This window comes from Salmo salar, chromosome 14 (assembly GCF_965601325.2).
Source record: "Salmo salar chromosome 14, fSalSal1, whole genome shotgun sequence".
Lineage (NCBI taxonomy): Eukaryota > Metazoa > Chordata > Actinopteri > Salmoniformes > Salmonidae > Salmo > Salmo salar.
The window spans coordinates 36,781,228-36,794,936 of record NC_138304.1 but is presented as its reverse complement, the minus strand read 5'-3'; the positions used below and the strand labels follow the sequence as shown (position 1 = coordinate 36,794,936).

The following is a 13,709-nucleotide window of genomic DNA, read 5'->3' as shown; positions in this document are numbered from 1 at the left end:
AACAGGATAGACTTTTCTTTTAATTTCACTTCACAAGAAGGTATTTGCAAAATTTGCATTGAAATTATTGTACTTTGTTTTGCCAGCAAAATACAAATTATATAAACTCTACAGTAACTAAACTACTAAACTATACTTTAACTCTTCAGTAATAAACAAATACAAACCGGGGTGAGCAACATATCTGAGACTATCAATTATTAACTTCACCATGAAACAAATTTTCACACATGCTACTGCCTTTCTCTCAGCTGTTATTTCGCTTTCATTCCATCTGGCACAATTTAACGAAGACTCCGAAACACATAAACTCAAAGCCAAGATAGAGGGGCTGAGTGAATGTGGTTTGGACTCTATGGAGCAGGGTCATTGTGTCAGAGACGCTGTAGAAACACAGACTTCCTGCCCTGTGATCCAGGTATACTCCTATCCTAGAGGAGGTTGAAGTGGGTATTCTAGTGGCCATGTTATTGTGCCAGATGGTACAACCTTTTCTGGAACAGAACAAACTCCAGGACTTGTCATTGCGTCCAAAGTGGGAGTCATTGCCCTCTCCTCTCCTGGTCATCTCTTTATACGCCACAGCCATGTTGATGCCACTCCCGCTCCACTCGGCTTCCCAGTAGCAGCGCCCTGACAGGGCCTCAGTACAAAGCACCTGGCTCCAGTGATCAAACCTCTCTGGGTGCTCCAGGCAGGAGTGGTCCCTGGCCCTCACTGTCACCACCTTGTTCTCCTCAGACACACTCAGGTCCCTGTGGGCTGTCCGGGGGTCCAGTGTGAGCTGACAGGAATCTACGAGGAAAGAAGGGTATGAAAGGAGGAGTCAGTGTACTACACTGTAAGAAAGGAATGGTAACAAGAAGATGAATGGAATCCATAGAGCACCGCCACGATGCAGATTTAGCCCTGAGCTCAGTTTGGATAATAGCGCTCTGGCTATTAATGGAGTTGAAACTGACTTACAGTATAAGAACTCTGGTCTGATCCGGGGCTCTGGACACTGCAGGAGTTTCACTGTGCCCGCTACAGTTGAATACGGATTAGACAGTGATGAGTAGTAATGTTCCACAGAAGAAAAAAAAATGGTACTTTTAAAACAGCTTTAATGCAATATAGAGTGAATTACAGTAAAGTGTCCAGTCTCACCTGCCCTGGATATTTTGGGCCATTCCCCTTTGAACAGGTCCTCCAATCTCTTCTGGAGTGCTGATACCGAGGCTCGAACTTGACCAAAATCCACCAGAGGAACCACTGTGATTCTGGGTGTGTCTGTGAGTTCAGTCGATTTAGAGATTGACTGGCAGTTCTAGAATCCAGGAGAGAGGAAGACAAAGTGTGGGACGGATTACAAGATACAAATAAATAAAAACACTGGACACCTTAATTATACCGAAGCCAGAGCAGCAGTGATGCTACCTGTAGAAAATAGATATGATCCTCTGTGTGTGAAAGCTGCTCCAGCTCACAGTCTTTCTTCCTCAGCTCAGCCACCTCCTGCTCCAGTCTCAGTATGAGCCCTTCAGTCTGGCTCACTGCAGTCTTCTCCTGGGCTCTGATCAGCTCTCTCACCTCACAGCACCTTCTCTCTACGGAGCAGATCAGCTCAGTAAAGATCTTCTGGCTGTCCTCCACTGCTGTCTGTGCAGAGTGCTAGTGGGAGACAGAGTGTGGTCAATATATAACATTTATCCAAGTATGAACAAACTCCCAAAACCTCCCCCATCCACTAAAATATTAGCTTATTAATACTTGAAAGTCGCTTCGGACTTGGCCGTGGCTGCCATTGCTCTACGGATCTCCACAGTGCATCACCTTTAGTGATTGCAGAGCCTGTCTCAGATCCAGCAGTTCCTTTTCTTTGGCTTGCATTCTCAGTTTGGATTGCTTCCTCATCTTCCCCAGCTGTCTCTGCAGGGACAAGGACACACCCACAAGCCTATCTTAGTAAATATTTGGGGCTCATATAAGCAGGCTATTGATCTTATGGTGAGTTGTTCGCTTTATCAAATTGAATATTTAGCTGGTGAAATCTGTGAGGTTGTTTAGTCTCCATAACACTCAACATACATACTTTTTTTTCCTTTTTACATTCTACATTCCTCAAATGAAAAAAAGCCTACTCAAAATGGACACATTGAGTCATAAAATGACCTACACATTCTATAACCCGTAACAGCTAGGCTATGGATGAAGGGAAAATGTAGACTTCCCTTAAGAGAATCATGTTACACATTTGCACATCATCTCAGTCAGATAGTCAAAAGAGATGAAGAGGTTTTGCATGTGGAAGCATAGTGTATGGTGCCACATTCAAAGCAACTGACTGAACCGATGACAGGCACCTGACACGCCTTATCCAGGATAGGATACCTTCCTCAGATCCCTGGTTACATATAGGCAGGTGTCAGATACAGAGTTAACATTTGAATATGGGAAAGGAAGTTCTATTGATAGAAATGTACCTCTAACCTTTAGATTTTATGGCCGCAACTCTGATCATTATCAGGGAAATGTTCACATTGTTCAAATTATATGAATCACTCCCAGTATATAAGGCACCAAACATACCACTTCCTTATAGTTATCAGTCATAGGATTGGGCATAAGTATTCTTAATGCACATAACATACTTTCAGAAATGTACATATTCTGTCATGGTTAAACAACTATGGTTGAAGGACAAGAGATTGTTTTTCAGTCCTTACTCGTTTCTTGGTGCTTTCTGCTGCAGCTGAGACGGTAGCATGGCTCCTGTGTTCATCCATCACACACAGCAGACAGACACACTGCTGATCAGTACGACAGTAGATCTCCAGTAGTCTATCGTGATGAGAGCAGATCCGCCCCTGCAGTGGCATGGTGGCTTCAACCAGGGTATGCTTCTTAAGGGCAGGAGATTCGTTGTGAGTGTGGAGGTGAGCTGCACAGTAAGAGGCCAGACACACCAAGCAGGATCTGGTGGCTTTGATCTGACCACCGAGGCAGATATCACACGCCACATCTCCAGCTTCAGCATACCGGCAGCGTTGACCAGAGGGTGCAGCTTGGAGTCCCCCTGTATTCAGTTTCTCCACCATCTCAGCCAAAATGGTGTTTCTCTTCAGAATTGGTCTTGGAGTGAAGGTCTGTCTGCACCGAGGACAGCTGAAGATGTAAGAGTCGTCGTCTTCACCCCAGCAGGCCCTGATACAACCCATACAGTAGCGGTGTCCACAGGGGAGAGCTACTGGCTCCTTCAGTATCTCCAGACAAATTGAGCAGCACAATTGCTCTCTATCCCGAGGACCTGTTTGTGCCATTCTCTACCACAGAGACAGGGGGAGATTGTATAAGCTTCTCTGGAGCCGCCTGTGGCATCCCTTTTATAAACGTACATACTGTATACAAAGCAGCAACCCACAACCACACCTCCCACAGCAGTTTGGTGTGTGTGTGTGTGCGCGCGCACCTTTGAGAGAGATAGAGAGATTGAGAACACCTAAGTGTTAGTTTATTTTGTTCAATTAACAAGGACAAAGACAGATATACATAGGCTATAATTCAGGGATCATAAACTACATTCAGCCGCAGACTGTAAATTGCCTGGAAGAAGCCCAAACAGATAACATTTGACTCAAACATAATAATTTGAAACTTAGCTTACATGTGTATACAATCACATTACTCGCTCTGTTATATGTGGAAATAATTTTGGAACAGATTTCCAAAATTAAAAACAGTTGAAGTTGATTTGCTGGTGTTTTTAGTCCTTTATGTCAAATCATTTACATTTGGTGTGGGTTTGCTCAGAAAACTTGGGGGCCAAATAAAATTTGACCCGTGGGCCCCCAGTTGACAAACCCTGCTATCATTTGTCACATTGCTTTTACTGAACACTGGATTGTATGTTCCCATAACACTGATGTGGTATGCACAGTCTCAACAGGCACAGCGGAATAAAAAACATGTCATGTTTAGTAACAACAGGAAGTAGTGAAGACGATGCAGCAAATGGATGTCTCCCTCTATGACAAAGTGGACATTCTCATTCACAAGAGCAGACTGTTACAGCAGTACAAAGCAATGGGACAGATTAAGAATAATACATTATCCTTTTTGTTTTTATTCAAAGATGTTGTTTTTGGAGACACCATAGCCTACAGAGAACGGGTTATAACAAAACACATAAGTGTCAAACAGTAAGTGTTCATTACACAGTGAGTTTTAATTCAGTTACCTTATGCATATATTATTTCAACATACAATATACTCCTGACATGTAGCTTGGCAGAATATGAAAATATAAAAAAAAAGGGTAAAAACAGGAATGTAAAATTAGTAAAAAACCTACACTAACAGAGTATATCTTTACATTAATTCAAACACAATTTGTTCTACTTCATGTCTTGAAAACATTTGGAGCAGTGTACCAAGCTTCTTGGAATTACTTAGGGGTTTGATTGAATTACTTTTAACCCTTCGTAACTCATCTTAAACAAACTAGGAAGGTGTGAGTTGTTCTGTAAAATCTACCTACAGTTTTCCATAATGTAAAAAGTCATGCTTATTAAAAGACCATTGAAAGTTGTAAGACTTTACATGATCTATAGTAATGTCAACATACTCAGCAGATCCATCCGGTCTTTGGAATACTGAATTTATGTGTGTGTCAGATAATCAGAGCTCAAACTTAGAAAAGATCTGTTCCATCTGATCATAGTTATTGGGTCCATAAAATCATCATTGTGTAAGGACTTTTCCTTTTGCATGAAATAAATCATTTAGTCTTTCTCTATGTGTGGAGGTGACTAATGGCTGAACATTGATATATAAATGACACAAAATACAGTAAGCAGTTTTTGTTTCTCCCTCTTTCTTCACCTCTACTCCTCAATATCTTTTTCCATCCGACTCAAAATCAACTACCTCTTCTCGTTCTTCCCCTCTATACCTTTTGCTCACACAGTAATAAACACCAGTCGGGCAGAGTAGATCAGGTCTGCCAGGTAGAGCACAAAGTTGACTGCAGTGAGCACAGCCACAGCCATCTGCTTGTCCCATGCACACAGCCCTTGACTGTTACCACAGAAAGTGGGCCTGGAGGAAGAGTGCTTTCTGTCAAATGTAAAAATGGGCCAGACGATGGTAGCGGAGAGGTACATGATGACAGCCAGTAGGGCGTAGGCAGACAGGAAGCGGGCGAAGGGGAAAGGCAGGCAGCCGGTGCACTCGCAGATACACAGCACAATGATGGCCGCCGACAGGATGAAACAGATGCAGTAGACGGCCAGGCACCACCTCAGTGCATCATGAGAGTTGTAGGACACTGGGTCGCTGATGAAGACAAAGATGACGCAGGCCACGAAGGTTTCACACACTTTCAGCAGACCCGGGGCGGTGGTCATGTAACCTGCTACCTCACCTGGCCGGGCTTTGCTGATGCTCACCTCACTCATGTAAGCGATGGTGGCCAGGCAGGAGAAGACGGTGGCCACGATGCGGTAGTTATGAGTCTCGTTGCGGGAGGTCTGGCCCTTGAGGAAATAGAGGGGGAAGATGATTGAGGCGGAGAGGCAGAGCAGGGAGGCATAGCAGGCGAAGGTGATGGGGAAGTTTTTCCAGGAGACGGGGGCACGGGTCTGCAGGCCAAACAGCTCTACCAGCAAAACCAGCAGGGTCCCAGCGAAGCTGAAGGCCCAGCAGAACACAAACCAGTCCCCTGTACCGTGCTTGAGGTCGGCCCCATGGATGGTCACAGCAAAAGCCACACAGGAGAAGACCATAGCACACAAACGCACCCAGAACAGGGGGTTGGAGTGCACCACCACTATCGGCATGATGGGATATGGATGATACTTGACAACTAGGACGGGTTAGACTGAAGTGAAGGGCTGAATTGGCTGGAGATGTAGGTGTTTCTGCGAAATACCCCAGGCCTACAGTTCTTTGTGTATCTGTGGCAGAAGGATCTATAAGGAGACACAGAATAGAGAGCAGCTCTCAGTAACAAAGAACAAATTGACAGCATGCATTCATATAAAAAAGATCTCATAGCAAGTATTGATTCCATTATGATTTTCAATGTACATTCTTGATGAGATATCATATTTGCACTCATGAGGGCAACAGTAGCAATGTGTCATTATCTCCCATCTCAACATGAAAGTAAAAAAAAATAATAATCATATTTTGATACCTTGTACAAGGAGAATCAAAAGTATAGGTTCTCTTCAGTTTTATACTCTGTGAGAGTGCTTTATCAGCTGAGGGATTCCTGTTCTGTGAGTCAGTGTCCCTGGACATTCCTTCACCCCCCCCTTTCAGACAGACGTGGTGCTGAGACCTCTACCCGACCTCTCAGCCAATTTGTCATCAGCCTCTGCGGCAGGGCCTCATCCACTAACAGTCCCAACATCCAGAGACACTCAGGGCTGCTCCCTCCCACTATCCCCCACAAGTAATAGTGAGTCCATGTTCCCAGTTTACATACTGTTGAAGGACTCATAAACAGAGACACATGTTTACATTAATAAAATAAGTTGTTCAAACAGCAGGGGACAGAGAGTTGGAGGAGGGATATGGAGAGAGTAAGAGAGGAAACAGACAGATGAATTAAGATTTGAAAAATGGACAAACTCAAAGTGAGAGTGACCAAAGCAGTCAGGCAGAAAAGGCTAGCTGAAGTAAGAGGAGAAAAAATTAAAAATGGGGAAAGCCCTGTGCCTTAACCTTAGGACACATTTTAAACAGGATGATGAATAGCAGAGCAGTGAGTCACCTCCCTCCCTCCCTCCCTCTCTCTCTGCCCCTCCGTCATTCTCCCTTTCTCTTCCCCGTAAGATTTTCCAACTCGTTGATTTATCCCAGATGTGCAGACTGCTGCCGAACTGCAAACTGAGTCAAAGGTGCCAAGTCCCTTCTACCTCTCTCTCACACACACTAGAAAACCATATGGAAGGCAGTAATGGAAAATCCATCCCCTCCCTACCATTACTTGAATGTTAGGAAAATTGGTAAAAGACCATAAAGTCCCTGCATGGAAAGCCACCTTATAAGGGGTGGCATGGAAAAGACTACATTATCATCCAAACAGAGGGACTTCCCTTTAGAGATACACTCACAGTCCCACACACAGCCTGGACAAGAGAGAAAACAGGATATTACAGTCAAATTATCTCCCTCTCACACACACACACACACACACACTTGAGGGTGAGGAGGCTCAGTGTTTGTTTGCAGCCAGGGTCACGAGCGTTGTTATGACAACATGGTTAACTCGATTTCACCCATAATTCAGTTAAAGAGCTATGGGCTCCCAGGCTGGAGATGTTCACATGTTTTATCATGCTCCATAGTTCAGCTGCGATAATAAGGGGAACTACTTGCTTCCACGTGTTCTGATCAATAGTAGACTATATTCACACAAAATACACTAATATATGTATGTATATGTACAGTTGAAGTCGGAAGTTTACATACACCTTAGCCAAATACATTTAAACTCAGTTTCACAATCCCTGACATTTAATCCTAGTAAAAATTCCCTGTCTTAGGTCAGTTAGGATCACCACTTTATTTTAAGAATGTGAAATGTCAGAATTAAGAGTAGAGAGAATTATTTATTTCAGCTTTTATTTATTTCATCACATTCCCAGTGGGTCAGAAGTTTACATACACTCAATTAGTATTTGGTAGCATTGCCTTTAAATTGTTTAACTTGGGTCAAACGTTTTGGGTAGCCTTCCACAAGCTTCCCACAATAAGTTGGGTGAATTGTGACCCATTCCTCCTGACAGAGCTGGTGTTACTGAATCAGGTTTGTAGGCCTCCTTGCTCACACATGCTTTTCAGTTCTGCCCACAACATTTCTATAGGATTGAGGTCAGGGCTTTGTGATGGCAACTCCAATACCTTGACTTTGCTGTCCTTAAGCCATTTTGCCACAACTTTGGAAGTAAGCTTGGGGTCATTGTCCATTTGGAAGACCCATTTGCGAGCAAGCTTTAACTTCCTGACTGATGTCTTGAGATGTTACTTTAATATACCCACATCATTTTCCTGCCTCATGATGCCATCTATTTTGTGAAGTGCACCAGTCCCTCCTGCAGCAAAGCACCCCCACAACATGATGCTGCCACCCCCGTGCTTCACAGTTGGGATGGTGTTCTTTGGCTTGCAAGCCTCCCCCTTTTCCTCCAAACATAACGATGGTCATTATGGCCAAACGGTTCTATTTCTGTTTCATCAGACCAGAGGACATTTCTCCAAAAAGTACAATCTTTGTCCCCATGTGCAGTTGCAAACCGTAGTCTGGCTTTTTTATGGCGGTTTTGGAGCAGTGGCTTTTTCCTTGCTGAGCGGCCTTTCAGGTTTATGTCAATATAGGACTCGTTGTACTGTGGATATAGATACTTTTGTACCCGTTTCCTCCAGCATCTTCACAAGGTCCTTTGCTGTTGTTCTGGGGTTAATTTTCACTTTTCGCACCAAGGTGTGTTCAGCTCTAGGAGACAGAACGCGTCTTCTTCCTGAGCGGTATAACGACTGCATGGTCCCGTTGTTTATACTTGCGTACTATTGTTTGTACAGATGAACGTGATACCTTCATGCGTTTGGAAATTGCTCCCAAGGATTAACCAGACTTGTGGAGGTCTACAATTTTTTTCTGTGGTCTTGGCAGATTTCTTTTGATTTTCCCATGATGTCAAGCAAAGAGGCACTGAGTTTGAAGGTAGGCCTTGAAATACATCTACAGGTACACCTCCAATTGACTCAAATTATGTCAATTAGCCTATCAGAAGCTTCTAAAGCCATAACATCATTTAATGGAATTTTCCAAGCTGTTTAAAGGCACAGTCAACTTAGTGTATGTAAACTTCTGACCCACTGGAATTGTGATACAGTGAATTTTAGTGAAATAATCTGTCTGTAAACAGTTGTTGGAAAAATAACTTGTGTCATGCAAAGTAGATGTCCTAACAGACTTTCCACAAATTTCTTGTTAACAAACTATAGTTTTGGCGTGGTTGAAAAATTAGTTTTAATGACTCAAACCTAAGTGTATGTAAACTTCCGACTTCAACTGTATGTATGTATGTATGTATGTATGTATGTATGTATGTATGTATGTATGCACACACAAACAAAAGTACAGTACTAGTCAAAAGTTTGGACACCTACTCATTCCAGGGTTTTTATTTTTACTATTTTCTACATTGTACAATAATAGTGCAGACATCAAAACTATGAAATAACCCAAATGGAATCATGTAGTAACCAAGAAAGTGTTAAACAAATCAAAATATATTTAATATTTTAGATTCTTCAAAGTAGCCACCCTTTGCCTTGATGACAGCTTTGCACATTCTTGGCATTTCTCAACCAGCTTCATGAGGTAGGTCACCTGGAATGCATTTAAATTAACAGGTGTGCCTTGTTAAAAGTTCATTTGTGGAATTGATTTCCTTCTTAATGCGTTTGAGCCAATCAGCTGTGATGTGACAAGGTAGAGTTGGTACACAGAAGACAGCCCTATTTGGTAAAAGACCAAGTCCATAACATGGCAAGAACAGCTCAAATAAGTAAAGAGAAACGACAGCCCATCAAGATATAAAGGTCAGTCCATGCGGAAAATTCCAATTCCAAAATTCCAATTCCAAGAACTTTGAAAGTTTCTTCATTTGCAGTTGCAAAAACCATCAAGCGCTATGATGAAACCGACTCTCACGAGGACCACCACAGAAAAGGAAGACCGAGTTACCTCTGCTGCAGAGGTAAAGTTTATTAGAGTTATCAGCCTCAGAAATTGCAGCCCAAATACATGCTTCACAGAGTTCAAGTAACGGACACATCTCAACATCAACTGTTCAGAGGAGACTGGAATCAGGCCTTCATGCTCGAATTGCAGCAAAGAAACCACTACTAAATGACACCAATAAGAAGAAGAGACTTGCTTGGGCCAAGAAATATGAGCAATGGACATTAGACCGGTGGAAATCTGTCCTTTGGTCTGATGAGTTCAAATTTGAGATTTTTGGTGTCATTCCCACCATGAAGCATGGAGGAAGAGGTGTGATGGTGCTCTGATGGTGACACCGTCAGTGATTTATTTAGAATTCAATGCACACTTACACAGCATGGCTACCACAGCATTCTGCAGTGATACGCCATCTCATCTGGTTTGTGCTTAGTGGGACTAACATTTGTTTTTCCAACAGGACAATGACCAAACACACCTCCAGGCTGTGTAAGGGCTATTTGAGCAATAAGGAGAGTGATGTAGTGCGGCATCATATTACCTGGCCTCCACAATCACCCGACCTCAACCCAATTGAGATGATTTGGGATCAGTTGGACCCCAGAGTGAAGGAAAAGCAGCCAACAAGTGCTCAGCACAGGTGTATAAAATCGAGCTTACAGCCATGCAATCTCCATAGACAAATATTGGCAGTAGAATGGCCTTACTGAAGAGCTCAGTGACTTTCAACGTGGCACTCTCATAGGATGCCACTTTCCAACAAGTCAGTTAGTCAAATTTCTGCTCTGCTAGACCTGCCCCAGTCAACTAAGTGCTGTTATTGTGAAGTGGAAACTTCGAGGAGCAACAACGGCTCAGCCGCGAAGTGATAGGCCACACAAGCTCACAGAACAGGACTGCTGAAGCACGTAGCGTATAAAAATTGTCTGTCCTCGATTGCAACACTCACTAGTTCCAAACTTCCTCTGGAAGCAACGTCACCACAAGAACTTCGAGAGCATCATGAAATGGGTTTCCATGGCCAAGGAGCCGCACACAAGCTTAACATCATCATGCGCAATGACAAGTGTCGGCTGGAGTGATGTAAAGCTCGCCACCATTGGACTCTGGAGCAGTGGAAATGTGTTCTCTGGAGTGATGAATCACACATGGTCTGGCAGTCCGGTGGACGAATCTGGATTTGGCGGATGCAAGGAGGACGCTATGTGCCCCAATGCATAGTGCCAACTGTAAAGCTTGGTGGAGGAATAATGTTCTGGGGCTGTTTTTCCAAGGTTCGAGCTAGGCCCCTTAGTTCCAGTGAAGGGAAATCTTAACGCTACAGCATACAATGACATTCTAGACGATTCTGTGCTTCCAATTTTATGGCAACAGTTTGGGGAAGGCCCTTTCCTGTTTCAGCATGAAAATGCCCCCTGTGCACAAAGCGAGGTCCATACAGAAATGTTTGTCGAGATCGGTCTGGAAGAACTTGACTGGCCTGCACAGAGCCCTGACCTCAGCCCCATCGAACACCTTTGGGATGTATTGGAACACCGAGTGCGAGCCAGGCCTAATCGCCCAACATCAGTGCTCGACCTCACTAATGCTCATGGCTGAATGGAAGCAAGTCCCCACAGCAATGTTCCAACATCTAGTGGAAAACCTTCCCAGAAGAGTAGAGGTTCTTATAGCAGCAAAGGGGGACAACTCCATATTAATGCCCATGATTTTGGAATGTGATGTTCGACGAGCATGTGTCTACATACTTTTGGTCATGTAGTGTATATCAGAGCCCTCATATTCAAAAGAGTCAGATAAAATAGGTTTACAACTTCCCCGTTATTCTGGCAGCTGTTGCCTACCGTTATCCTCCCGTTATTATGGTTGGTCATTGACAACCACAGTCCGAGGTGATGCGTGAAGTGCAAATTGTGCCGTGCACTGGAGTTTCTCAGTGTTACAAAAAAATTTACTGTATCAACCATCAAGTCATTCATAGAAAGCAAAAACATTTCAATGCAAAACAAGTTTTACAACACCGCAGCAGTTATTTTCTTGACTATCCTATCTTGTGTCCTAAATACTGCTAATAATAGACAATTTACTGGATCCCGTGCAAAAGTGATGTTTAATTTCCAGCGCTCACGGTGAAAATGATTATTTTCAATAGACTGTGTTAAAACTATAGAAAAGCATGCAGGTAGGCCAAGTTTCAACTGTTTCTAGACAACATGTATAAAAACTACGCTAACTCTCGGATAGACCAGTATTATATTACACAATCTCAAATATAACTCTGAAACAAAAAGGTATTACCTTTTCGTTAGTTTTGGGACTGCAAAATCCTTCGTTCTCTCTCAGGATCTCTAATCGAATAGGAATTTACACTGGTAGCCATCCTAGTCCTGAATTTAACACATTCATAGTCAGAGAAAACCCTCCCCCCAGCTTCCCGCCCATTGCAACCAAATTAGGTATGAAATGTCTCAAGCGTTATTTCCACATATTTCTACTGCGCGTCATCCCAATCCACCCTCCTCCATTTAGATGAATAATCTTTATATTAACAACCTGATATAAATTAATGAAATAATGTCAATTAAATAATTAGTTTAATTAATTTAATTGATTGTCATTTGGTTATTATTGTTTAATTTGGCGTAATGGTTCCAATTTAAAGCAGCAACGTCCTACTATGGGATAAGATAGAGTGGTGAGGGCTACAGAACGATGTCATCATTGGCTAGGCTACCAAGATAATACATCATTTTGCATGTACTACTATTCTTTTTTTTGTTGCTCACATTATTTGTATTATATTGCTAAGAAACAGAGGCAGTTCCCCTGGAAACCACTATTTATTTACTTATAATGTGATTTAAGTGACTCAGAAACATCCGTTTCCGGACCTGGGTCAAAGATTGAAGGCGTACGTAGTTGCACAAAGTTGCACCAAAAGTGCGCGACAAGCAGTCAAACACACACACACACACACACACACACACACACACACACACACACACACACACACTTCAGAGGAGTTGGGTTAAATTTGGAAGACACATTTCGGTTGAATGCATTCAGTTGCAGTGGTGTAAAGTACTTAAGTTAAAATACTTTAAAGTACTAAAGTCGTTTTGGGGGGGTATCTGTAATTTACTATTTCTATTTTTGGAAATGTATACTTTTACTTCACTACATTCATAAATAAAACAATGTACTTTTTACTCAATTCAATTTTTCTGACACCCAAAAGTACTCATTATATTTTGACAGGAAAATGGTCCAATTCACACACTTATCAAGAGAACATCCCTGGTCATTCCTATGCTAGATTTGTACATTTGGTCTGAGTGTTGGAGTGTGCCCTTGGCTATCCATAAAAAAAATAAAAAATAAAAACAGTGGTGCTGTCTGCTTTGCTTATTATAAGGAATTTGAAATGATTCATACTTTTACTTTTGATTCTTAAGTATATTTTATAAATTCCATTTACTTTTGATACTTAAGTATATTTTAAACCAAATACTTTTAGATTTTTACCCAAGTAGTATTTTACTGGTTGACTTTCACTTTTACTTGAGTCATTTTCTATTAAGGTATCTTTACTTTTACTCAAGTATGACAATTGAGCACTTTTTCCACCACTGTTCAGTTGTGCAACTGACTAGGTATCCTTTCCCTTTCTCTCATTCTCATTCTCTCTCTCGCACACACACACACACACCACTGTGTGTGTGTGATAATGCATCATTTTGCATGTACTACTAGTTTGGAAAGTGTTTAGCCTACCCTCCATTCATGTCCTTGATCCCACAAGAACATCTGGTAGTAGCATTTGAATTTATTTTTTTATTTAACCTTCATTTAACTAGGCAAGTCAGTTAAGAACAAATTCTTATTTTCAATGACGGCCTACCAAAAGGCAAAAGGTCTCCTGCGGGGACGGGGGCTGGGATTTTTTAAAATTAATATAAATATAGGACAA

General features: G+C 42.3%; 2 protein-coding genes across 2 annotated transcripts; both read right to left on the bottom strand.

The window, feature by feature from the left end:
• ftr66 (finTRIM family, member 66) lies at positions 1-3,347 on the bottom strand. The gene is made up of 6 exons (XM_014140689.3): positions 2,709-3,347; positions 1,816-1,911; positions 1,420-1,653; positions 1,150-1,309; positions 967-1,026; positions 1-795 (listed from the first exon to the last, which is right to left on the bottom strand). The coding sequence occupies exons 1-6, from the start codon at positions 3,300-3,302 to the stop codon at positions 266-268; spliced, it is 1,674 nt and encodes a 557-aa protein (XP_013996164.1). The 5' UTR covers positions 3,303-3,347; the 3' UTR covers positions 1-265.
• A 129-nt stretch (positions 3,348-3,476) lies between these two features.
• On the bottom strand, positions 3,477-12,175 carry myadmb (myeloid associated differentiation marker b). The gene is made up of 2 exons (XM_014140690.2): positions 12,038-12,175; positions 3,477-5,951 (listed from the first exon to the last, which is right to left on the bottom strand). Exon 2 carries the CDS (start codon positions 5,817-5,819, stop codon positions 4,941-4,943), a length of 879 nt encoding a protein of 292 aa, XP_013996165.2. The 5' UTR covers positions 5,820-5,951; positions 12,038-12,175; the 3' UTR covers positions 3,477-4,940.
• Positions 12,176-13,709: the final 1,534 nt, after the last annotated feature.

What these genes read in the sequence shown, in the direction of transcription:
- ftr66 (XM_014140689.3), bottom strand. Translation starts at nt 3,302, where the DNA reads ATGGCACAAACAGGTCCTCGGGATAGAGAGCAATTGTGCTGCTCAATT. An exon ending in CAGAAAGCACCAAGAAACGA is followed by an intron (nt 1,912 to 2,708) that starts GTAAGGACTGAA and finishes TTGTCCCTGCAG; the next exon opens with AGACAGCTGGGGAAGATGAG. An exon ending in CAGACCAGAGTTCTTATACT is followed by an intron (nt 796 to 966) that starts GTAAGTCAGTTT and finishes CTTTCCTCGTAG; the next exon opens with ATTCCTGTCAGCTCACACTG.
- myadmb (XM_014140690.2), bottom strand. Translation starts at nt 5,819, where the DNA reads ATGCCGATAGTGGTGGTGCACTCCAACCCCCTGTTCTGGGTGCGTTTG.